The 26,602-nt window shown below is 58.0% G+C and overlaps 2 protein-coding genes across 2 annotated transcripts in view; both read right to left on the bottom strand.

Annotated features, from left to right (window-relative positions):
* Window positions 1–15,907, bottom strand: part of ADAP1 (ArfGAP with dual PH domains 1) — a 72,634-nt gene extending 56,727 nt beyond the window's left edge. The window contains exon 1 of the mRNA XM_027612665.2: window positions 15,774–15,907. The gene's annotated coding sequence lies outside the window, so the exon portion shown is untranslated. The remainder of the gene's footprint in view (window positions 1–15,773) is intronic.
* LOC113933020 (cytochrome c oxidase assembly protein COX19) lies at window positions 12,942–20,787 on the bottom strand. Its single transcript, XM_027612671.2, has 3 exons — window positions 20,601–20,787; window positions 19,976–20,087; window positions 12,942–16,005 (listed from the first exon to the last, which is right to left on the bottom strand). The coding sequence occupies exons 1-3, from the start codon at window positions 20,680–20,682 to the stop codon at window positions 15,927–15,929; spliced, it is 273 nt and encodes a 90-aa protein (XP_027468472.1). The 5' UTR covers window positions 20,683–20,787; the 3' UTR covers window positions 12,942–15,926.
* Window positions 20,788–26,602: the final 5,815 nt, after the last annotated feature.

Raw genomic sequence — 26,602 nt, 5'->3', positions numbered from 1 at the left:
GTGAATGGACGGAGGCTTCCAGGGATCAGGGCCAGGCCTTGGCCTCCTGGAGGGAATGGACCCTGCCCTCAGCCTGATGGAGCAGCCACTTTCCAAAGGCTGATGGCAGACACACACAAGTCGCTGCCCTCCTTGAAGCCCTCCCCGGCCACGCAGGCAGGATCCCCCAGACGAGGAAAGAGACCCCCACCAAGTCCAGGATTTTGTCCATGGACCCCAGAGCTCCCAGCCCAGAGTTTTGAGATGATCAGGCCCAGAGCACCCCATGTTCTAACACCCCCTTGAGGAGAATACAAAAGAAACCACCTCTCACAACCGCTTCCTGTCTTTCTATCAACAAGGTTTTTTATTCTACCAACTGGATTTCTAAGATCTCCACAGCAGGGACTGGTATGAACGCCAGTCCCTGCTTTCTAGTCCGTGGGATACCCCTCCAAGCCCTCTGGATGCGAGCAGCTTCGCAGCCTGACAATGGTGCTTGGTCTCTGTCCAGCACCTCCCGGGTTTCCAGTCCCAGATAGGCTGCCAGGGAGGCGGCTGGAAGCTGAGGGACCTCCGTCCTTGCTGGCTTGCAGTCGGAGGTGTGAGGTGGGCTGGGAAGATGCAGGGATGCTCTGGGCTTGAAACTCAGCTTTGTCATCAAGACCCGCACTAGAGAGCACGCCCTGGGCTTACTGGGGGTCCCGGGATACACAGTGTTGGCGGACGCTGGACAGACACCCTCCGGCCCAGCCACGGAGACAGGATGGAGAAGCCAAGGCTCCCGGAGATGAAGGTGGCACAGGGGTTGCCTTGAGAGCAGGCCGTCTGGCCAAGGCGCCTCCAGGCAGCCAGTGAGGTTTGCTGTGGGGTAGAAGAGCGGGCCAGGTGCAGAGGCCAGGGAGGCCAGGAGGGCCCCCGAGGTGCCCAGCAGGGGCGGTGATCCTGAAATGCAGGGTCCCGGGGGACAGCGCTCCCCACCCAGGGCCACGGAGAGTCTCCACAGTGCGCTGCTGTGTTTGCTGGCTTATGCTGGGGGTCGAATTGCCTCCCAACCCCTGTACCTGTGAAGGTTAATGTGGCCTTATCTGGGGACAGGGTCTTTGCAAATGAGCAAGTAAAGTCGAGGTCATGAGGGTGGGTCCTGCTCCATGACTGCGTCCCTTTAAAAGGGGGATTTGGACACAGACACGCATGCAGGGAGAACGCCGCCGTGTGATGGAGGAGGGGGCGGCGGGGTGCAGCCTGGAGCAGCCTCGCCCTCAGCGTCTCCAGGAGGAACCTGCCCTCCACCCAGGCCTCACGCCTCCACAGCTGGGAGGGAACAAGTGTCTGTAGTTCTGAGGCTCACGAGCAAAGGAACAGTGTGACGTTGCTTTTCTCAGGAGCTTTCAAACAACAGAGTCAGGAAACAGACAGCTCCCCAGGCTGCCCACTCCCCAGGGGACCCCTGGCCTCTTCTCCCTCCCCCTGCCTCCTGCCAGCAGTGGGGAGGGTCCAGGCTGTCTGGATCAGTCTAACTTGGGGTGAGATAAGAGCAAAGGGGCTGGGAGTCCAACAGTCTCAGAGACCCCAGGCCCAAATCTGGGCACATTTTCTTCCTCTTGAAGCCAAGAATGCTCCCTCCACACAGCCTCCTTGGGGCCCCCAGGTTCCCACCTACAACCCTGGCCTGCGGCCCATCCCGGGGTCATGCCTTCCTGTGGGACCCCCTCCTGGTCTCGCCTCTCTGTCCTCCCTCGAGGCCGATGGGCAAGGGCAGGCCTCAAGGAAGGCCGGGGGGAGCCAGACACATCAGACACAGCTGTCTGTGTGCCTGACCAGGGGCCCTGTAGGGCAGGCCCTGCCTCCAAGGAGGAGAAACAGATCGGCCGTCACCGGTGTTTGCTGGAGGGGACAGGGGAGGCCACCCAGTATCAGGGAGGACAGGGAGGAGTCAGCGGGGCTTCCCAGGGTGAGTCTGAGCCCGCTACAGGAAGGCGTCTCAGGCCGACGAGCACAGAGGCCTGGGGCTTTGGGGAGGTACCGACACAGTCCTGGGGGGCTGGCCCCTGTCCTGAGGGTGTGGGGAGTAAGACAGGGACTATATGTCTGCCCTTGGGGGTCCACGGGAGGGTGTCTGGGAAAGGCAGGCCTGAGGGCAAAGACCTAGGGGAGACAGCTTGCTCATCTGGGGGTGGGGGTTGCGGACACGGGGAGAGGAAGGACTCAGGGCTTTGCGGCCACGGGAGGCACCGGAGATGGTGGCACCACCAAAGCCCACGCAAGATCAGGGAAGGGTCCACCTGGGGACCACGGACACAGAGGCAGAGGGCCAGAGACAGGGACCTGGGCCGTCGGGAGTGCCGGGAGGCTGCAGCAGGCAGGCCACCCAGGAGCGGCTGGGTGGGGGGCCCAGGGGGAGGGGGACCCAGGTGACCTGGGCACAGGGGGGCCGTGCAGAAGGCAGGAGGGAGCTCCCAGGGAAGGGGCAGTGAGGCAGGACAGCGGAAAAGCTGCAGAGCAGATGGCAGATGGCAGATGGAGAGGACAAGCTCAGACAAGGAAGCAGCATGAGGCCTGGGTGCCTCCGGCGTCCCCCATCCCCACAGAGGTGGCCCCTTCCCTTGGACACCCCCCGCCTGTGTCCGCTAGCCCTTTTTCTGCCCGGACACCTCTGTCTCCAGATTCTGGAGCAAATTCTGTAAAGGGGGTAGGGCTGGCACTCTTGCCCAGGACAGGAGAGGGGACACACCCAGCCCAAGGGAGGTGGCCAGCGTGAAGGCCAGTCCCGGCCACCCCCTGGCCCAACCCAGTCCCAGGCACTCAGGAGGAGTGGGCGAATGCTTGTAGTCCTTGGTTGACTTGGCACCATCTTTCTGGGCAGCCGGGCCTTCCTTCTCTAGGACCAGGTGGCGGCCGCAACCTTTCAACCGTATTCACGGAGCACCTGCTCCGTGCAGAACCCTCAGCGGTTGGGAGGAGCTAGCCAGCTAGTAGGGAGAGACAGAGACCCCCAGGCACCCAGCAGAGGTGTGTCCACCCCCTGCCAGTACCCAAACGGTGTACACTGCATCAGCCCTGACCCAGCATGCCGGGGGGGCAGACCCCCGCCTTGTAACTCACAGGCTGCACGACCAGCAGCTCCCACAGTGGTGTTGGGCGAGGTGTGAGCAGAGCAGGAACCAGACCGGGCCGGGAACCCTCCTGGGGCCTCACACCCTCCTCTGGCCCCCGCCAGGCAGGACAGCCACATCCTTATGCCTTTGCCCTCCCTCCTCCATGGGCCTGCTCCACGCCAGCCCCCAGGGAACCCCTGCTTCCACCGTGGGCCCGGGTGTGAGGTGTGGGAAAACCCGCAGCAGGATGTAAGCACAATGCCCAGGGAGCCAGCCCCCCAGGGGTGGAGGCTGCAAGAAGGCCACTGAATGCACACAGCCACATGCCTGACCACGAGGAACAGCTTCCTGGTGTGGCCGGGGACAGTTCCCGTTTTGAAGCCAGCCTTACCCAGCTCAAGTCCTGCAGCCCCGCCCCCGGGAGAAAGACTCATTGGTTTTCTCACCCAGAGAAACACAGAAAAAGCAAAAGAAAGACGATCCGAGTGGTTTGGAGCTTCGCAGGAGAGGGGCTGACATGCGGGGTGCCCCTCCCACCCTACAGCCAGAGGTGTGGTAGTGACAGCCCCGCAAGGCAGGGGGGCGTGGGTCACGGCCACCGGATGCTCTCCACATCCCTGTCTGGGAGTGGCGCGAGCCCAGAAACCCTCTTGGAAGCTGGGGGTCACCAGGGGAGCCCCCGCAGATGATGGGAGGGTGCGGGTGCTAAGGTTTGCTTAGTCGGTGCTGGGGCATCTGAAAACATGTTTCGCTTGGTTTCCCAAAGAGCAATGGCATCTGGCAGTGGGAGGAGGGCGGGTGTGGAATGCTTCCAGCTGGGTCAAGGGCTGGCAAAGGCGTGGGCCCCGCGCTGTGCCCGAGGCCTCTCCAGGCAGCCACCCTCACGGGGCCGGGGTGGGCCCAGCGGGTGAGGTCCTCTGAGGCTATCCGCCCCTCGCAGCCATTCCCGAACGTGGCGGGGGGAGAAGGGTGTGATCCGCGGGAGGATGTGGGGCCTTGCTCCCTTTCCCTGACCCTGTTCCCTCCCAGCAAGGACACTGAGCAGTGGATCTTAAGTTCACATGCAAATTGAGGCAAAAAAATTCCAAAAATCCACTTAGAAAGAACCTTTAAAAGCCAATCATAAAAAAGGCAAGTGACCCAATTAAGCAACAAGAAAAGGATCTGAACAGACATTTCTCTAAGACGACTGACTACCATGGCCAGTGTGGACACGAGAAGACGCTCACACCATCAGCAGTCAGGGAAGTGCAAATCGAACGGCTCCTAGATCCTACCTCCCCCCTGCACACGCACACGCACGCACACACGCGCGCACACGAGGATGGCGGCAGCTCAGGACCAGGAACCGGAGTGGGGCGGGTGTGAGGCCTCGAACCCTCACCCTCTGCTGCTGGGGATGGAAAATGCACCGCCGCTGTGGGAACAGCCCGCTGGGTCCTCTAATAGCTGAGCACAGCGTTCCCGAGGGACCCAGCAAGTCCACCCCCAGATACAGACTCAAGAGAAATGAGAACACACTCAGTAACTTGTCCGCAAATGTTCGCGCTCTTCACAGCGGCCAAGGGTGGAAGCGCCCCAGTGTCCAGCACAGGAGCAGTGGGCAGCACGCTGTGGTCCGTCCACACGGCGGAGGACTCCTGAGCCACAGAGGAGCGAAGCACCAACACACACCACAACCTGGGGAACCTTGAAGACGTGATGTTCAGGGCGCCTGGGGGGCGCAGCAGTTGAGCGTCTGACCCCGGGTTTCAGCTCAGGTTATGATTTCGGGGTCGTGGGGTCGTGCCCCGCGTTGGGCTCTGCGCTGAGTGTGGAGTCCGCTTGGGATTGTCTCTCTCCCTTTCCCTCTGCCCCTCTCCCAGCTCATGCGCCCTCTCTAAATAAATAAAAATAGGCAGACAAATCTTAAAAACACACACACACACGATACTCAGTGAAATAAACCAGTCACACAAAGACGCATGTTGTGTGATTCTACTAGTTATAGGGGTCCTGAGACCTGAAGGGTTTTCCCCTTGTGTCCCAGTGAGAACGGAGTGGCTCCCCCTGTTTCTCGTGTCTGGCGTCATGGCCCCTGTGCTAAGCCCCGCTGAATGAAGGGGTCCTGCCTTCCACCCCTCAGCACCCCCACACAAGGCTAACATCACACCCCCTAGAGGATGGGGAGACTGAGGCAGGAGGCACTGGCTCACACATCTCACAGGCTTCTCCCCAGGATCAGATCACAGGCCTGAGGACAGGGTCGAGCACAAGGGACCCCCCCACACCCCAGACAAGGTGGTCAAGAAGCCTGCAGCCTCAGGAAGCACAGGGAAGAAGGTGTGAAAGCACTTCACAGTTTATCAGGTGCCACACACTGCAGACAGAGCTGACTGCCTCTGAGCCCATCTGCCATGGACAGAGTCTACGAACCAATACATCATGACGAGCCTCAGACAGGTGCAAGAGGACCAGGCATTTGAGACAGGGCTTGTATTCCTCAGAGAAGGTCCCTCTGCCTACCATCCATCCATCCCTCCAGCTACCGATCCGTACATTATCTATCATCTATCTATAATCTATCCATCTATCATCTACCCATTTATCATCTATCCATCCATCCACCCATCCATTCCTCCTCTACCCATCCACCTATCCATCCATTTTCTATCATCCATCTATTCATCATCTATCGTCTATCCATCTATCATCCATCTCTCATCCATCTATCCATCATCTATCCATTCATCTACCCACCCATTATCTATCCATCCATCATCCATCCATCATCTATCCATCCATCATCCATCCATCTATCCATCCATCCATCATCTATCCATCCATCCATCCATCTATCCATCCATCCATCATCCATCCATCCCCCATCCATCTATCCATCCATCCATCATCTATCCATCCATCCATCATCCATCCATCATCTATCCATCCATCCATCCATCTATCCATCCATCCATCATCCATCCATTCCCCATCCATCTATCCATCCATCCATCATCTATCCATCCATCCATCATCTATCCATCCATCCATCCATCATCCATCCATCCATCATCCATCCATCCCCCATCCATCTATCCATCCATCCATCATCCATCCATCCCCCATCCATCTATCCATCCATCCATCCATCCATCCATCCATCATCTATCCATCCATCCATCCATCTATCCATCCATCCATCCATCCATCCATCATCTATCCATCCATCCATCACCCATCCATCCCCCATCCATCTATCCATCCATCCATCATCCATCCATCCCCCATCCATCTATCCATCCATCCATCCATCCATCCATCATCTATCCATCCATCCATCCATCATCCATCCATCCATCATCCATCCATCCCCCATCCATCTATCCATCCATCCATCATCCATCCATCACCCATCCATCTATCCATCCATCCATCATCTATCCATCCATTCATCATCTATCCATCCACCTATCCATCATCCACCCATCCATCATCTATCTGCCTATCCATTCATCCACCCATCCATCTATCTATTCATCCAACATCTATCCTTCCATCATCCATCTATGTCTTTCCTCCTACAGGATCATCTATAACGTGACTGACATTCCTTCCACTTCCCACTGAGACGTGGGATCTATGTTCTCACCTTAAATCTCAGTGGGGGTTGGGACACCTGGGTGACTCAGTCAGGTGAGCCTCCAACTCTTGGTTATGGCTCAGGTCATGACCTCAGGTTTTAAGATCGAACTCTGTATCAGGCTTCATGCTCAGCACGGAGTCTGCTTGAGATTCTCTCCCCTCTCCCTCTCCCTCTGCTCCTCCCTCCGGCGCTCACTCTCTCTCTCTCTCTAATAAATAAATAAAATCTCAAAAAAAAATCTCAGTGGGAGTTGTGATTGCTGCAACCAGTGAAGGATGGTTGCAAGACAGCACACAGACTCCTTACGCTGGGTCATAAGAGGACGTAACTTCCACTTGGTGCACACTCTGTGTCGCTATCTTTCCATTCCGGTCTGTCTCTCCTCGGGAGCCTGCGCTGCCAGGTACAAAGCCCGGCCCCCAGCCACCACACTGCAGAGACCATGTGGAGAGGGCCCAGAGAGACAGGGAAGCCCCAGCTGCCAGAGACCTCACAGCTCAGGTCTGGGCCGTGCCCATGCAACTGAGAGCCTCAGGTGGGGCAGCCAATCCCAGAGACATGAAAATGAGAATCATACAATGCTGTAGTTTGAAACTGAGTTTGGGGTGGCCTGCAGCACAGCAAGGACTAACTGGCGTAGTGGGAGGAGAGAGGAGGCTGGAGGAGCAGGGGCCACAGGGCTGTGTACCTCGGGACTCCATGGCCCTGGGCAGACACCCACATCCAAGCACTCAGTCCCAGGGGCCGGGAGGCCCCTCATTCATAGCGACCTTCTTGTCTCCAGGGGGGTCTTCTCTGGGCGGGGCTCCTGCCACCCCCAGATCCCATTTCTACCCCTTGCAGCCTCTACCCTTAGGCACAGTTTGTGGGTGCAGGCAGCGAACCCCTTGCCACCCATCACTGACTCCCCTGTGGTGCCAGGTCCACAGCAGGCACCTGCGGCTCCCCTTCTCTCTGAGCCCCCAAGCCCCCAGCCCGGCCGTCAGGTCAGGAAGATCTGGGGCCTGAGGGATGCACAGACCTGGTCCTATCTGCAGTTCCTGGGGAACACAGCACACACTGTCCCCTCTAGGGGACCCTCTTCAGGCACTGCGGTGCTGCCACTGTCCAGCAGGGGCCGCCATGCCACCATATTCTGTCCCCGAGGTGCCACTGACCCTGCAGGTCAATGGGAAGAGGGAGAGCTGGTTTCCTCTGAGTGGTTGGCCCCCACCCCTGCCCCAAATTACTGGGCTTTTGTAACAAGTCGGGGGGATAGCACCAGATCCCACAGTCCAAAGTCTAAAAGCCCCGAAGTGGTAACCAGGCCAACATCTTCAGAAGGGTCTGTCCTTCAGCTCCAGGACACGCCTGGAGGAGAAGTGCTCCCCTGGGGGTGTCCCCAGTCCCACCCCCACACCCATCCAGGACCCGCTGTCCTTCCAACACTGCCTGCCCACCACAAGCCTCCTGGATCCCACACCTGCAGCCCCAAGCTTCCATCCCTGGGCCTTGCTCCACCCCAGGGCCCAGGAGAACGTTTCCCCTTGGAGTGCAAAGAAGCTGGGTGTCCCCCAGGCAGCGAAGGGCTCTCCTCTGTTCAGTGGGGCAGCTGCTAAAATCTAAAACTGTAACATAGCAAGCAGAGTCCTGCCCTGGAAGCTCTTGTCCCCCGTGTCACGGCCAGGGAGCCCCCCCCCCCCCCGCCGCCAGAACACAGCTGTTAGGGTGCTGGGGTCGACTATGCAAGCACATCCCCTGCCTCACACTCCTCGTGCACCCAAGTAACTTCCTCTCCTACCTCCTTCCCCTCCTCGAGTGGCCTGGGCCTACTCAGGCTCACTGTCCAGCACACGGTGCGGGCCCTGTGGCCGAGACACGTCCAGGCTCTGCGGGCCCAGGAGTTCGGGTGCAGCTGTAGCAAGGGGGGGCCACAGGCATGTGTCCCTCTTCCTGCCCCCTGACCTCTCTGCGTGGGGTCCCCAAGGGGACTCACTTGGGCTTCCTCAGAGCTCAGCAGCCTCTAAGTCCAGATTCACAGAAGTGGACAGAGGCCCACCCCACGTGCATAGGCTTTAAAATGGCCCTACTGCTCTGGGGTTTCACTGGACTGAGGGCAAGAGGCTGGTCCAAACCCCGAGACAGGCCGGAATTGGGGGGGCAAGCTCGAGAACAAGGCGCTCTCCCGCTCTCACCCCTGCAGCCCCTCCCCTCCAGGGCTCAGCAGTAAATCCACAGCTTTCCAGAGATTCTGTTGGCTATCTTCTGAGTTCAGGGAGAAAAAGGGAGAATGGTAAGAAACAAAGCAGACAATGGGGCGCCTGGGTGGCTCAGTCGGTGAAGCATCTGCCTTCAGCTCAGGTCATGACCCCGGGGTCCTGGGATCCAGCCCCGCATCGGGTTCCCTGCTCCGCGGGAAGCCTGCTTCTCCCTCCGCCACACCCCCTGCTCATGCTCACTCTCTTCTCTTTCAAATAAATAAAATCTTTTAAAAAAAAGCACCAAGCAGGCAAGAGCACTTATTTCGAGACATCTTGTCCCCCTGGCGGTTGCAGGTACCCTCCGCCCTGCTGCTTGTGCGTCCTCGGGCTGCATCCACACCCCCAACTGCTCTGACCCCTCCCCGGCCCGCTGCCCTCCGAGGGGACACAGCCTGGCCTGGAAGAATCAGGGGTGTCCACCAGGAGGAGAAGGGAAGGGTCCGCACGAAGCGAGCATGAAAGGCACTACAACATGACAGGAGGGCTCCTGAGAAGTGGCTGGGCACGGTTCCCCAGCCCACCCCGGGGACTGATCAGCCAAAGCCAGGAGGCTGGAGGCCAGGTGGGCGTGGCTAGACGCCACAGACACGTACTCCAGTCCCTCCAGGAGCACAGAAGCCTGCTCTGGCCTGGGTCACGTCTGTCTCAGGACGGCCACTCTGCAGATGGAGCTGCCGCTGGGTCTATGCCAGGCCTGATGGCTGACCAGGCACCAAGCATGATCTGCTTGGCCTCGGAGCTCCGTGCCCACCCAGTGGGGCCTGGTGGTCTCCCTCTGGCCCACGACCCCCCCACCTCAGGACGCACAGCCCCCCGCTCCTGTGCTGCCCAGGGGCCTGCAGACTGGCCCCCTTGCACAGAGCAGAGCCACCCACTGCTCCTCTCTAGGCCCAGGAGAGGGAGAGGCGGACAGGTGGGCCAGCCCTGACTGCAGGGCACAGCGGTCATCAAGCAGGCCCAGGGAGAACAGCCCTGTCCCGGGAAGAAGACAGAGATGACTGGAGACGAGATGCCGGAGGGTCCTCAATGGGGAGGGAGATGAGAGTCCTGAAGTCTGCAGTTCCAGTGAAGTTGTCATGGCTCTCGGGGGGCGCAGACACGAACTAGGCCCACTTGGCAGATCTGCAGGCCTGTGGGGCAGCGACTGCCCCATCCACCTTCACGGCTCTGGATCCCATAGGTCCGGCATCAGGAAGGACCTGCCTGCCTCGATCTTCAACATTCCCGGACCTGCTCACCACTTGGGCCAGCAGAGGAGCATTTTAAAGCGAGACCAAACACAACAGCAGAAGCCACCTGGGCTTCCGCCCTTCCTGAGTGCCCAGCAAACCTACACAACAGTGGTCTCAGGCTTCCTAAGGCCTTGGACGCCTGGGGAACACGTGGCGTGTCCCCTAATGAAAGTACGCTGGTGGATGGCGTCCTTCTAGGCCAACATCAGCAGGGCCCTGACGGAGCCCAGTCAGACCGACTGGCACCTGCCACCTGGCCTGGACCCTTCTTCCCTTCTTCCCAGGAGGTGCCCCTTCCCTCTGCGAAGTTCTGTGCACAGGTCACCGTGAATCTGGTTCCATTCCTGCACAAGACTGGACACTGGTAATTTTACTCACTACAACAAAGTCACTTCTGTGGCCTGACAGAAAGCTCTCCGACGTCTCCTGAAATAATAAAATCTCTGCTTTCAACAAACTGAGGGTTGCTGGAGTGGTGGGGGGTGGGAGGGATGGGGTGTCTGGGTGACAGACATTGGGGAGGGGATGTGCTATGGTGAGTGCTGTGAACTGTGCAAGACTGTTGAATCACAGATCTGTACCTCTGAAACCAATAATGCAATATATGTTAAGAAAAAAGAAAAAGAAGATAGCAGGAGGGGAAGAATGAAGGGGGGGGAAATCGGAGGGGGAGACGAACCATGAGAGACGATGGACTCTGAAAAACAAACTGAGGGTTCTAGAGGGGAGGGGGGTGGGGGATGGGTTAGCCTGGTGATGGGTATTAAGGAGGGTACGTTCTGCATGGAGCACTGGGTGTTATGCACAAACAATGAATCATGGAACACTACATCAAAAGCTAATGATGTAATGTATGGTGACTAGCATAACAATAAATATTTAAACAATAAAATCTCTGCTTTCTCGCCCATAAAGAATCTCACTGAAAGACTGAATCCAAACGCCCGGTGGCTGGAATGACAGGCACATAGCTCGTTCTTTCCCAGGAAGGACGGGCATGAAGCTGGCAGTGCAGACAGAAAGCAGTCTTTCTGGACTCCAAAGGGGACACCCGAGCAGACTGCCACACCCCTCCCCCAAAAGGCCCATGAAGCCACCATGAGTGGCACCAGGCCCGCCCCCGGCTGCCCTACGTGCTTTGCAGAACTGTATCTGGACACAAAACCAGTGCGCTTTTCCCAGGAAAAATAAACCAGGCTATTTATGGACAATATAAAATTACAACCACAGGCGTGTAATTTATAGGTGATACAAAATAACAACCGAACACAGCGAGTTCTCAAACTAATGATTTGTTTCTATAAAAATGATACATGCTTGTTATAAAATGCAATCATAAAGAAAAATACATGGAGGAAAACCACATACATCCAAATGATTCTGTCACTCGGACATGTATCATGACCGTTCACTGCCCGGGATCCCAGACACCTCTCACGTGTACCTAAGATTAGAGAGACGAACACTGGACAGGAACGGAGTCATGACATACATGCAGGGGCTGGCTCTGACCTGATCCTGTTTGTTAAGTACATACCCGTTCTCTATCGTCCGCCAGCAAGAAGCAGCTGCAAAGCAAGTGCCAAAGATTTCAGAAAAATAGGGGCTTTAAACCCAGCCCTGAGAAAATTCGATCCATGACCGGGTTGCTGCAGATAACGAGACAAAGCTCCACAGCCGTGTGAGAGCACGTCTTCTGGGCACGGGCATGGGTGAGCTACTCACCATCCAGCAGCTCGGACCCAAGGCCCAGCCAGGCCCCGTGCTTCCGTGTCCCGCTCACATCACTGCTATAGGGTTCTTTGCAGTGTGGGGCGGTGTGGTCGGCAGAGTCCACATCCGCGTCCCTGGCCAGACCCCGTGAATCTGACTTTCCAGGGGGTGGTCAGGTTGAGGATCTTGGGCTGGCAGGGGACCCTGGATTATCTGGGTGGGCAGTGTCATCAGGAGGGTCCTGGTGAGGAGGCAGGAGCGTCAAGAGTCAGGGAGAAGATGCGACAGCTGAGGACAGAGAGGACGCTCTCCTGGAGGGCGGGCCCCAGGCCAAGGAACGTGAGAGCCTCTAGAAGCCGGAAAGAACAAGGAAACAGACTCTGGCCAGAGCCCCGAAGAAACGCAACCCTGTGGGCCTTATTTATGAGGAAAAAGCATTAATCTGTATTGTTTACACCACTGGGTCTGCGGTGACTTAAGTGAGCACAGGACGCTTCGTGGAGGGGAGAGTCCGTCTTGCTCTTGATGGTGGGACAGCTGGGCAGAGGGAACCCCAGTGCTACACCCCGAGCGCCCCTGGACACTCGTGTGGCTGAGGCCGTGGCCACATCCGGCGTGCCCCACCCCAGGGGTGGGGCCGGAGGGAAGCGGACTGAGGGGCTCATCTTCAGGGAAGGTGGCTGTGGGCCCAGGCCTGACCGTGGAGGCCCAGGTTCCCCGGCCTATCTCCCGCGTGAGAACACTTGGAAAACGTTCTGGAAGTTGTCTTTGGGCGCCTTTGAATACCGCTGCTGGCTTCCTGCAACCAGTGTGCGGGCGCTTTACATGAGCAAGGCCGGAGGACCGGGTGCTCTGGCTCGGACAGGACTTCTGCACCCTACGCACCACGCGGCTGGCAACTCAGATCTGGAAAATCAAAGGCTGCGCCGGGAAGCTGTCCGCGACCTCTCCTCGCACGCTTCCTCCACCACTTGCCGAAACCGTTTGTCTTATCAGCTGCCTCAAAATCCACTGGATGCACCTCAGAATGAGAATTTACTCAACCACGCACACGGAAAGTTCAACCAGTTTAATGCAAAATACTTTTTTCATTTTGAAATAATTTTAGACTCCCAAAAATTTGCAAAACTAGGACAGAGTTCATATGCCCAGCTTCCCCAACCACCACCTTACATAACCACAGAACAAGAATCCAAGCGTCCTGATAACCAGCCTGCACATCGCTGGGCCCCAGCGGCTGCCCGTCACTTGCTGGCCCGGGGCCCGCGTGGCCGTCAGTCTGTCTCCCCGGACCCCAGGCCTCTCGGGCCCCTGACACCTGTGAAGAGCACCGGTCCTCGCCCTGCAGACTGTGTGTAGTCTGGAGTCTGCTCACTGGAGGGAGGTAAGAACACCCCAGGAGGGCGTCAGACGGGGACACGAGCCGTGGGCAGGTCACCCAGCGTGACCACACCGACATGTCTGCTGCACCGCGGGAGGCCCCAGACCAGGCCAACATGGGTTTCGCGTCACACTCGGCCCGAGCCCAGGCCCCCGGTCGGTTCTCGTCGACACCCCCTGTGGCTGTGCTGTGACTGCCACCCCCCCCCTGCTATTTCTGCGGGGGACAGACCAGCGCCAGGAGCTGTCTCTCCCCGACCAACTGGGATCCCATTAGTGATACGTGTCAGCGTGGACTCGTGCAGAGTCACTGATTGTGAAGACTGAGCCAATACAATATTCTGTTGCCCAAACTGGCCCAGACGTGGCTCCCCGGGGGGCCTGTGTCCTTCCAACAAGCCCCCATCGTATTTCCGGCAATTCCTTACTTTCTGACACAAAAAGGTCCGGGCTCGGGTTGGATTTCCCACTCTGGCCCGGGCGCCAGCCCGCCCTTCAGGAGCCTGGTTCCAGCCGTTGGGAGCAGCACTCCGGCCTGAGACGGGGCGTGGGTGTGCACCTGCTGTGGGTGTCGCAGCTCAAGGCCCCTGGCTGCCAGAGCTGGCAGGTGCCCAGATGGATGCACGCATAACACCTAAGTCCGTCTTTCTGTCCGGCCACCTTATCTGTGATGCAACAGGGACTCCCAAGATCCCGGCTCTTCTCTGCGCTCCCTAGCTCTCTGGTCCTAGAACACTCGTTTTCAGAGCTGGCCAGAGAACAGAACTTGTCTTCTGGTCCCCAGCCCGGTCGGACTCCTGCCTTCCACAGCTGCAGGGCCCGCTCTGCCCCACCCCCACCGCAGCTGCACACTGGGTGCCCCACAGCTGTGTCATTTCTGAGCACGGAGAACGGGAATCCGGCTGAGTCAGAGCTACACGGCACACCGGCGACCATCCTCCTTAGTGTCTGCTTTGTCCTGCCTCAATTTCGTGTTTGCACAAACGTGTAGCTACTTCTGGTTCCCTGTCTTCCTTGTTACTGTTACTACAGGTGCTTCCAGAGACTGCCTTTCTCACGTACGGCACCTGTGGTAGGAGGTCAGCCCGTGTCAGTTCAGATTCCACGCTCCCTGCCACGCAAGCCACAGGTCACTGACAGCTCGCCCGTGTGGGCATCTGGGTCACCTCAGTGTTTTCTAACTACAAACAAGGCCGCGTCGACAACCTTGTACATACGTAATTCTGGACAGTTAGCAGATACAAACTAGTTTCATGGCTCAGTTTGGTTTGGTGATAAGAGCGAAGATACTTCACCAACTGGACGATAACGTGAAAGAAGTCTGTAGCACAATGACAGGGTAAGGCAGAGACCAAATACTCAACAGTGACAAACCGCAGCGGAGCAGGAGGTGCTGAGCCACCCGCGTGGTGAACGGGGCAGAGTCGGCACCGCGGACGTGGCACCAGCCGCGGGAGGGACTAACTTCAGGGAGGGTCTAAGCCAAGAGGCATCCACCACGGAAGGACTGAAAACAGAGTGACCTGAAGGCAGAGAACTGGACACGGACATGCCTCTACCACCCACGGCCGAGGAGTGGGCAGTGGCGACTTTCGGGAGCCCAGACGTGGGTCATGGCGGGCTGTCCCCCCCAGGGTCACTGTCTGGGTGGGGATGTGTCCACCGTCTTCCATTAGCCACACTGGGACCAAAGCCAGGTGGCTGGGAGCCAGGGAAGGCAGCGCCGGGCCCAGACCCACACACACGTGGCATTCCGTGCGTGGGCCTGAACCCTGGTCACGTATCGAAGCCGCCCAGAAATCCTGGCTCGGGTCTGAGTACATGTGAGGTTTAAATGACTGCAGGCGATTCCGGTGGTGGCTCTGGCTAACGAGACGCCCCGGGACCGTCGCCCTGACACGTGTCAGCCTGAATGTTCTTTCAGAGGGAGATGCTGGGAGACCACGTGTGAGGCAAACTACAAATGTCCTGACACCCGTTTCCCAGTTACGATAAACAGACCCTTGTAATTAAACTGCAACACGGTCTGCACCGGTTACAGAATGAGCCTTTGGTTAAAAGGTACTTGGTGTTCAGACATTACCAGAAAAATATCACTAAGTCCAATAGGTCAAAAGCCAGACGATCTCTCCTTTCCAAGTTCATACTCTATATTTTGTTTAAGAAAAGAAAAAAAACAAAACAGGAAACGAACCAGTGCAAAGCAGCACAACAAGGAAACCGTTCTGCCCGGAACAGTTTCTCCCAGTATCCGTGTCTCTGTGGGAGGCCAAAGCCGAGAGCGCTCAGTGCGCCAGCACCGGGAAGCCACGCACAGCATCACGCCGTGGAGTCACCGTGTCGCCCAGGCCGCGCGTCCCCTGGCCAAGCAGGCATGACTCCACACTCCTACCTCCCGCCCGCCACGGGTCTCCCTACGACCTCTGCCACACGCGACGTAAAGCTAAAACCCAACACTCTTGGGGGAAAATGAGATCTAAAACCAACAATAATTTTTCAAAACAACCTGGGCAACATCAGGATGAGCTGTTTCCGTCGAGGAGGGCATTCCGGAAGCCTCTATGTCACAGCACCTAACTACAAGCCGCCAGTTGACAAGGCTGCACAACAGCTCCACCCTGGAAGACGGGGCAGCGGGCGGTCCTCCTCCCAGTAAGAGTTAGGTTTTTGCCTCTGGTTTTCCACCGATCAAATCGCCAAATCCCAGTTTTTCCAGGGGCTCCTGTGCCATCAGCTGCCTGCGGAAAGGGAAGAAAACGAAGAGCGCCGTCTGCACGGGGCCTGTGCTTTCACTCCCATCCCGCCCAACCAGTGTCCCAGGGGCTGCCTGTGGCCGGGGACACTGCTGCTCTGGGCCCCCAAGGGCCTCTCTGCGCCCTCCTCCTCCTGCCTGTGACAGCTGCACCCCTGGACCCAAGAGAGACACCCGCCCCCACAACGCAGGGCACAGCCAGAACCCGAAGGAAGCAGGCAGACCCCAGTGAGGCGCCCCGAGGGCCCAGTCTGGAGCAGAGCCCTGGCCTCCAGGTCCCTGTGAAGACGCCCCGGACAAAGTGTGGACAGAACAGGACTTTGTTTGCTACAACTGACCCTGAACAACACAGGGGTTAGGGGCACCGAACACCTGCGTAGTCGAGGATCCGTCTATAATTCCCGACTCCCCCAAAGCTTAAGGACTAACATCCTACTGCTGACCGGAAACCTCAGCTATGACATAAGTATATCCTGATAAAACGTAAGCCAGAGGGAAAAAAAGTGTTATTAAGAAAATCGTAAGGAAGAAACGTATTTCCAGGACTGGACTGCATTTATTGAAAAAGTCTGCCTGTAAGCAGACCCGTGCTGTTCAGTCACCGCATCTGTTAGCTTTACTCATAACTCAGACACGCCCAGATGCGTGGCGCGTGGGCTCCACGTCCTCTCGGTCCTGCCCCAGGCCCCGCACGGCCCCAAGCCGGCCCGCAGCCACGTCCTGCTCCCACTGCCTTCCTATAACCAGCCGTGAGCCAGCCTCCCGCCGCGTCCATGTAAGTCAGGGCCACGAAGACAGGGATGCCCCGCACAGAGGACCTGCCGAGCTCAGGAGCCTCCCCCATCTGGCCTCCCGCCACCCACACTCCAGGGAGTCAGGAGGCCTGGGTTTCATTCTGTTTGGTTTTGGGGGGCGGGGGTGGGTCGACCCCAACTCTCAGAGGCATCTGTCCGTCCTGCTTGCCAGGGGGGGAGGGGGGAACAGCGTCCCCGCAGGAACCGCCAGGCTCAGCTGACACACGGCCCGCTATCACATCACACACTGTGTCCCGGCTCCCACCGCTGAGCCCGCGGACCCCCCCACCAAGCCCGGCGGGCCAGTGCAGGCAGCCCGGAGTTCAGCCAGCATGCGGGGCACCGCAGGACGTCCAAGGCACCTGCTCCGATGACCTGCTTTCTGCAGGCTCGCGGGGGTCCAGTGGGAGCAGGCCACACTTCTGCAGAAACACAAAGCCTCACAGGGAGATGCTCTCTATCCAAACCTCACAATGGCTGTCGCTTATCCCTCAGGAAAATGTCCCCAGAACTGCAAAGTTCAGTCAGTACAATTTAATCTAGAAGCAGATTAAATTCTATAGCATGGAACGCACGCACCACTCCTTAAACTCAAATGAGGAAAACAACGATAAATTTTCAACACATCTTGGCAAAAGAGGCCACCTGGCTGACAGTTCTTAAAACTGACTTCTCTGACCACACTGTGATCAGCAGAGCAACGACCCCCAGATGACACCCTCCTTGCTGGAGCCTGTGTCACCCTCCACGGCAGAGGGGAATTCGGGCTACAGGTGAAACACAGCTTCTAACTGGCTGATTCTGAGGTGACGTCACCCAGGACGACTCAACCTCATCACGTGAATCCTGAAAATCAGAGACAGATGGGAGGCACGGAAGGGTCGAAGAGATACACCATCGCCAGCTTTGAGAAGGCAAAGGGCCACGAACCAAGGAGCACGGGCGCCTCTAGAAGCTGGAGAAGGCAGGGAGCAATTCTGCCCTGGAGCCTCCAGAAGGAAAGCAGCCTGTCCACGCCCTGACTGAGCCCCGTGACACCCGTGTCAGACTTCCTGCCACAGAAGGGCAGGTGGGTTGGCAGCACACCAACACAGGGCGAGCGGTGCTCCTCCCGACATGCCACGGCAGGACGGACCTGCGTGTTTAGCGGCACAAAGAAGGAATAAGGAGGAAAAAACCAGAAGCCAAATAAGACATGGTTCAACATATCCTTTCTACAAATCTGTTAATCTTCATAAAATCAAGCTCCTTGGCAAGGTCCTAAAAACAACAAATACAACATTCAACAAGTTCTAAAGCCAAAAGAATTTCAATGCCTTCCTTCAGCATAAGGGAAGAGACCATCCCATTTCCAGTCCAGTATTTTAGGAACTGAGCCAGCATTGAGTGAATGATTTAGGGCAACCGGATTTCCGGGAGGCCTGGCCTTCACACCAACCCATGCTCCGGGATGCGGCTGCATGGCCCGATGCCCGCCCCATGGCACGGGGACCCAAGTGAAATGATTACAGAGCCTTGATATCACGGATCATAGGTGTATTTGCTGTTTTCTCTGCCAACAAAGCAATCCCAAACAGCTTCTCCTGTGAGAAAAATGTGGCCCACACCTACAGCACACATACTTCCCCATCTGGCTACAGCGGCCCACGGCCTCAAGAGGCAACTTTAAAAACTTGTTGTGGTCCAGTTTTTTACAAAGATGCATACAGAGGCACAAACCAGTATGTCATGTCTGGGATTTCAGCACAAAAGGGAAAGGGAAGAAAAGAGGTTTGTAAAAAGCAGGAGGAGCAAATACGCAAAATCTAGCTACTGAATCCAGGTGGTCGTGGATTTTCATTAAAAACCATCCAAAAGTCTATGGCCAAAATCACTGACCAAGTCAGAAACACACACAGGCACCCTTTAAATTTATCTTAACTTCGCCTGACCAGCTAGCGAAGCCACTTAAAATAATAGAACCCACAGAGTGGCCAGCTGCATCCATTGGCCCCCAACGACCTCAGCAGGCCTCGGGGAGGCCGGTCTCCAGAAGCTGTGCTGAGCAAGGCACGGCCACACGGAGAGCACGCAGCTCACTCCTAGGGTCAAATGGGGAGAAAGGACAGGGCCCTTCTGCTGGTCCTTCACCAGGCAAGCCAGGAGCCTCTCTGGGGACACAGGCAGCCCAACTCTGGAACAACTGCGGAACAACTCCCGGCAGGAGCAGCTACCTGTGTGTGCTGGGTACTCTGGCCTGCACAGGGTGATTAACCCAAGCTTCAGAGGGGCGGGTGAGCCTGAACAACTCCGGAGACAGAGTGAGGGCCTCACCTGACGGCCCCACTCCCAAAAGGGCCCATCCCCAAGGTCCCACATGTCTACAAATAGCCCTCAACACGCCTGTGGGCCTGAGAAACACAAGAGATTTTGCCCCGAGGGAAATAAGACGAGTTTGTTATGGGAAAATGGAAACGGGGCTCCAACTGGATTGGTTTATGTCAACCCATCTTCAGACAAAGCCATCTGAAGACTGGATTCCTTAATGAGCTAATGAAGGGCGCAAAATGCACAAATACAAGTTCCCACCCCCACTATATAATTATCTGCCTCTCCCCATTAAGGACTAGAAGAGTTCTTAAGTAAAATCTCAACGGATCATAGTTAGGAACATTTGCTTTATTTAAAAGCGAGCTCTAGTAAATTCTGGTCAAGACAAAACAAATCCTTTGTCTTTCATCATTTCTGAAATGGCCTATTGTCTCTCCTGTCACATTTCAAGCACAGCTGAGTCGACATGGGACAAAACAACATTTTCATGCTCTGAGAACGTGAAAGAAAGAAACCGTGTACCCACAAGCTTCAAATCTTTTGGCTCAGTCAGCATTTTCATGATGTACGGGTCTGAAACCTTAATGACAGGTCAGCAGCTCCCAAATATGGAAAGAAAATACTCTGAGGAATGCAGTCGTATATGAGGCTGTCACTCACGGAAAGGTCCCCGCGACTACGACACAACTTCTAGTGCCATTTAATCTGCCTCAATTCTAGGGGCAAAAGCAATCACACAGCTGTGAAAGGCAGAAGTCTCAACGAGCCACGCTGCAACGAGCTCTTGGGGAAAGAACGCTTCTGGGGAGCGGAGGAAGGTTCGAGAAGTCAGAGATGTTAGCCGGTACTTGCCTCTCCATCCTGCATTCTAAATAGGCTTTTGATTCCTTTCTGCACAAAGCGTTTTCAAACTTATTGTCGCGGAGACACTTCATGAATTTCTCTTTGAAGCTTTTACATTCACCTAGAACGAGAAGGAAAACAGCATTTCCTCTTAAAGCGAAAACAGGACACGCTCGCACGGCCGCCTGACGAGCAGCACGACTCCTTTCAAAACTCGCTTCCTCCACACGCACGCGCTGGGAGGCGAGCACCCGGCCACCGGGGAGCTCACGTGGGACTGTCTGACCTTCGCTGCGGGGTGGGGACATTTCACAGGAAACCGTGGGTTAGGACAACAGTCGGTAAGTCCACTCTCGGAGCCCTGGCTTCCACAGGGGCTCACCCCAAACCCAGACCCGGGCCCCACGCCTGCGGGGCTCAGCAGCGCGTTCCAGGCGTGCGCGCGTCCCCGGCTACCAGCCTGCAGGCCCGGACGCGGCGGGTCCCCCACACGCCCCGCTCCCGCCAGCCGCTCCGCGCCGGGCCGTGCCGCCGGGCCTCGGTTTCCCCACCTGCACCGCGGAGCCGTGCGGCGCCACTGGACACTCAGGACCCGAGGCCCGGCGCGGGAGCCCAGCGGCTGCCCGCCGCTCACCGAAGTGATCCAGCGGGAAGCTGCCCTTCTCCGGGGGCCGCGGCTGGAAGCTCTTGGACCCAAAATTCATGGCGGTCGACATCTCGGCGAGCCCCGAACCGCCACGCGCGCCCTACGCAGGGCGGCGGGCCGAGCGCCGAGGGGGCCCAGCGAGAGCGCGGAGCACGTCGAGCGGCGGGCGGCCACGGGCGTCAGGCCCCGCCCCTGCCGCGCGGGCCCCGCCCCCGCACCACAGGTCCCGCCCCTACGCCGCCGGACCCCGCCCCCGCCTCGAAGGCCCCAGCCCTTACTGACCGGGCCCCTCCCCGCCACCGGGACCAGTCCCCTGGCCGCAGAGGCTCCGCCCCCCTGCCCGGGCCCCGCCCCAGCTGGGCTCTGGAAGGCCCTGAGCCGGGCTGCTCCGCCCAGTCCTTGCCAGTCTCCTCCAGTCTGACCCTCACAGCAACCCAGTGGCAGAGGCCAGCCGTCATCTCCTTATGATGAGGAAACGGAAGTCCAGAGAGGCTCAGCAGTGTGCCCAAAGACACACAGCTTCAGTCCACAGGAAGCCCAAGAGCAGGTGCACTGGCAGGGTCAGGCAGGCTGTGCGGCACCTCTGCATCCCCAGGTGTCTGCGGGGCTTACCTGCGGGGGAGGAAGGAGTGAGGGCCGACACAACATAGCGTCACACCCCGGGCAGCTCCAGCGACAGAAGTGTGATTGCTGTCGGCTCTGGAGGCCAGAGGTCTGAGACAGACGTGTGGCGGGGCTGCCTCCTCCCGGAGGCTCTGGGGAGACCCCACCGCAGGCCGCGCGCGAGCCGCGGGTGGTCGCCGGCAGTCCTGGGGCTCCTCGGCTCGTGCGCACACCCCGTCTCCGCCCTCACCCTCCCGTGGGGTCCTCCCCGTGTGTCTGTGTCCAGATGTCCTCTGCGTACAAGGACGCCAGCCACACTGGGTGGGCGCACCCTAACGACTTCGTCCTCATTACATCTGCTATGACCCTATTTCCACAAAAGGTCCCCTGCTAAGGTCTGGGGTACGGGTAGGTGTCCAACCTATGAATTCGCAGGGGGCGGGGGATGCAGCTCAACCTGTAAGGAACTAAAACAGCGACGTGGACAGTTACAGCTCTGGGGGTCACTTATTGTTACTATCGTTCTTATAGCAGCGAGAACAACAGTGAAAGGGCTCGGTGGAGACCCCAGCTCTCCCGCACAGAGCCTCCCCCCAGCCCTGTACCCGGGGCAACCAGCCCTCGTCCCCAAACCGGGCCTCTGGATTTCATGGCGAGGGAGGAAGTGGATCACTGCCCTCCCAGTGCCCCTGCGCTCTGTGATTCTGCCAGGAGCTCCAACCTGCATCTGGGCATCCATCCCGTCCGTGTGCCTACCATGTGCCAGGCCCTAGACATAAGCAGATTGGGGCCTCAGCAACAGGGCTCACCAGCTACCCCCTCCCCGCAGTCCCTGACGTGATCCAGCACCATGCCTCCTTTTAATGTCAGGACTAGGAGCAGTTCGGGCAACTCAGGGGCTTTGCAGAGAAGTGCCCTGCCAACAAGCCCTCACAGCCCCCACCTCAGGGCCTGCCCCCTCCTCAAGGCCTCTGGAAGGCATCCAGCTCCCCACTCACTGGCTCCCCAGCACGCCTGCCCCTCCTCAGTGTGCACCAGGGGATCTGTGTGCCTGCGGTTGCATTCAGCAGTGTGTCCGGGGCCGGCAGAGCCAGCCCTGAATGCCACTGGGGCCTGTTGGGGGTCCACAGGGAAAGCCCATCGCAGCCGTTGAGGCCTTGATCAGCCTGGTATTCTGGGCCCACTAAAAACTACAAAAGGAAAATTGCACCTTGATCTTGTCACATAATGACCGTTTCATGCGGCTAGAACCAGGGGCCACGCACTGGGTTATTCATTAATATGTTTCCAGGGCAGTGAACAAAAGACGCTTTTATTGCCCAGCAAATAGCACTTTTCCACTTGACTAGATCACACCACTCAGCAGTAAAGAGGACAGCCCTGCCCCCCAAGGTTGCCTGCAGCCTCTCCATCCAGCAGCCCTGAGGAACCAATGAAGCATTGGAGGCCCAGTGACCCCGAGGTGACAGCCAGCTTTTAATTGACACGTCTGTACCTGGCAGATGATTATTGCTTTATATGAGACGTTTGGCTGGGAGGGAGGGAAGGGATTTTCATCTGCGGCGCACAGATAAAGAAGTGGGGGAAGAAACTGATGCTTCTGGAATCCCTCTTCCGCGCTAGGCTGTTTGTCGTGGGGCCCCTGGAACAGTGCCGGACATACAGCGGACATTCAGTTAGTAGTATCTGAAGGATGAACCTGGTTAGGCAGACGTTCTTATCCCTCACCTCACATGTGGAGAAACACAGAGGTCAAGTCTCGTCCGAGGTGACGCAGCCAGTGTCCGAGCCACGCGGCACCGTGTAACAAACATCCCCAGCTCAGCGGCATAAAATAGAGATCATCGGCTTTGCCAAGAACTTGCAGTGTGGGCTGGCCTTGTTGGAGACGTCCTGCCGGGCATCAGCCGGGGACGCTCAACCTCAGACCGAGACCCTCCCCCTTTAAGACGGCCCCTGGATCGACACTTGCCTGAAACTAGATATAGCAGATCTCTCCACTTTAATACAGTCTGCTGCAAAAGTGTATTTTTCAAAGGGATGAAAACACAGTTCTCAGAGAAATATAAACTGCACATGTGTTAGTTTCATTTAACGCATGGATGAAGGGGTTTGTCTGGATGGCAAAGCTGGTTCTGAGAAGGGCGCCCTAGCCCTGATATATCCACTTCTGGTCAGAGGAAAAGAAAGGATGCCGGAGTCGGATTGCTAAGCTGGACCTACAACAGGTTAATAGCTCACGGGGCAATAAACCATAACCTTCGGGATTATCCTTTCTGCCAGACAGAAGTGATTTGCATTTTACAGGAAAATCAATCACTTGTAGCTTTTCTGTTTCCTACCTGTGAATGTCTAGCTCGGGGGCACCTGGGCCTGGCCAATAATAAACGGTAAGTCAAATACAGCGACTCCCTGGGAGGGTCGAATGATGCTCAGGCAGACTGGCTGGACCGGGGCTTCGAGGATACAACGAAGGGACACAGTGTCACCCATTTGCCTTATTCCTGAGTATGGGGAAACTTTCCTGAACATTGCTTATATGAGACTGAGGCTGCCCATAGCAAAGCTCCAAAAACTTAACCATCAGAAACGTATTCTCTCCCAGTTCTGGAGGCCACGAGGCTGAACCCGAGGTGTGCAGAGCCACACTCCTTCGGAGGGCACTCGGGGAGGGTCCTTCCCGCCTCGTCCAGCTCCTGGTGGCCTCATGTTCGTTGCTTGGGGCCACGCCCTCCATCCTGGCTTTTCCAGAGTCACCTGAATTTCTCTATGTCTGTGTCCTATACTCTTCTGTCTCTTTTAAGGACACCCGTCACTGGACTTAGGGCCACCCTAATCCCAATCTAAACTTGATTACGTCTGCAAATACTCTTATTTCCAAATAAGGGCCCATTCTAATGTTCTAGGGAGACATGAATTGTTTGGGGGGGAGGCCACTCCACTCCCTTTGGGTTATTTTCCCCCTTTAAAGAGTTCCAGCTGGCCCAGAAAAGTCGGGTTGCCGTAGGTGGTTGGAGCCCAGGAGGTGTGGGCAGGGCCCCGACGCTTAGAGTCTTGAGCTTGAAAGTTGATCATCATGCTGAGAAAATCGGCAAGCTGGCCTTGACTGGAGGGGTGGGCAGAGAGGAGAGGGGGTTAGAGTGGAGCCCAGCAGCCCCCCACCCAGCATTGGCATGGGGCGTGGGGAGCCGGCAAGGCTAGGGCCCCTCCCGACGCCCGCCACAGGGGAGGTCTGTGGGGAGAGGCAGGCCGCGCGCGCGACAGTGGGTACGACGCCCCACCTGGTGCGGAGCGCACATCAGTCAGAATCTAACGAGGGGCAGCCCCTTGGCTCAAGGCTTCTGGTTGTAGGAACTTACTTTTACAGCACATCCCTTGCAACTGGGCACATAGGTATTTCGAGCAGGATGTTTTTGACTGAGAGAGAGAAGAGCAGAGAGGAGACGAGGCAACCGTCCGGGGTCTGATCCAGTCACACTGTCACCGCAAGAATAAAGAGCAACTGAACAGAGGGAGGGAGACAAGGGCGGAGGAGACTCTGGGGTGGAAGGGAGGTTCACGGTCTGGGACGTGGCGAGGGTTTCCCAGCCGTACACGTATGTAAACTCGTTGCACCGCACGCTTGAGCACGAGCAGCTCGCCGCACGTCGGTACAACGAACACAGCAAGGGCGCCGCACGCAGGTGCCGGAGCCTCTCTGGGAGGACGCATGGACGAGGGGCCCGGCGGGGAGGGGGCGCACTTCACGGACGGCCCCTGGCAGGCTCTGGAGCCCCCGCGGGTGTGCGTCCGTTAGTATCTAGTTAAATGGATAAACAGCCACCCAAACGCCTCCGTCCCAGAAAGAGCCTGTGGGATGGTGTGGTGGGCCGACGGGTGGCGCCCGCGGAAGACGCGCCCCGCGGCCTCTGCATGGGAGGCAAGGGTCTCGAGGTGAGACCACCGTGGGCCATGGCGGGTGAGGCCCAAGCGGCAGGCCGGGTCCTCCCCGAGAGCCCGCGAGGAGCCAGCCTGCCCGCACCACCGTCCTGACCGCTGGAGTGTACTTCTGGACTTTTAGACGCCCAGCTGTGGTTCTTGGTTTTGCGGCAGCGCCAGGACTCACACGGTGGTGAGCGGTGGGGCCTCTGGGGACCTGAGTGGGACCCTTCCCCAGTGCTGGGGGGCAGGGGGTAGCCAGGGGGGCAGCAGGCCTTTCTAGAAGTTGCTGAGGAAGGGCCCTGTGGGAGGGACACTGGTTGCTGCTACGGTTTTAGGCTCAGGAGGGGAAGGCCCCGGATGAGCTGCCAGAGGAGAGGTGGCCTGGGAGGTCACGGGGGCGGGGCGCTTCCCAAGGCCTGGCCAGCACCGTGAGCGTCCGCGGGGCCCGGGGCGTCGGGGCCCCAGGACCAGAGATACGAGGAACAGGCCACACTCTCAGGGAGGAGGGACCCTAAGCCCGTCCCCAGGGGACAAGAGCCGTCTCTGAGGGCGGATGGGACTGGCGCTCCCCACCTCTGTCCTCCACAGACTCTTCTAGAACCTTGCCCCTCCCCCATGCAGTCCCCCTCCCTTTGGGCCCGGGACAGCCCCGGGACACCCCCCCCCCCAGGTGACCAAGCCGCGTGACTCCAAAGCTAGGTCACAGGTCATAGGTTACAGGTTGTGGCCTCTGACACTTGAACCTTCACTCTTGAAGCTTGAAAACACAAGTTCACCAACATCATTCCTCAGGTCAGAGTCCAACACGGCTCTTCCCGTGACCCCCCTCAGCCAGGGCTGCCCCTGGGAGCCGCCACGAGGCCCTCGCTCTGGCTCGCCTCCACCGCCTCCTTCCCTTCTGGGCCTATCCCACCCGGCCGCACCGACAATCCAGGACAGTCTCCCTATTTTAGGGTCAGCTGATGAGCAAATTCAGTTTCACCTTCTACCTGAATCCCCTTTGCGTGGAACCTGGCGTTTTCACACGTTCCCGGGAGGAGGTGGTGGATGTTCCGGGAATCGGTTCCCAAGCCCTGGCCCGTGAGGCCGTGGGAGTCCCGCCCCCCCCCCGGTGGCCCCGTGGCCCCGTGGTGCCGTGGCCCCATGCTCTCACGTGATTGCTAGGAATCCGGGGGGCACAGGGGTGCGGGCCTGCGATCCCTGCACCCCTGCTACTCGTGCTGCTGTGGATACGACGTCTGGCTCAGGCAGAACAGTAGGGACAGGGCACAGGTGCAGGGGTGCAATGGCAGGGCCGGGGTCAGCGCGGGAGTCCGGGGGGCGCAGGGGCGCGGGGCGGGGATCGGCGCGGGGGGCGCGGGAGTCTGGGGGGATGGGGCTGTTTCACATCTTGAGCGTGGGCGTGGTCACACGGCTGTACGAGTTGGTGAAAACTTGCAGAACCGTACCCGTGAACGCTGGATTTC

Source organism: Zalophus californianus, chromosome 10, assembly GCF_009762305.2.
Source record: "Zalophus californianus isolate mZalCal1 chromosome 10, mZalCal1.pri.v2, whole genome shotgun sequence".
NCBI lineage: Eukaryota > Metazoa > Chordata > Mammalia > Carnivora > Otariidae > Zalophus > Zalophus californianus.
Note: the sequence above shows the minus strand (reverse complement) of the source record. Positions and strands in the feature narration are given on the sequence as shown.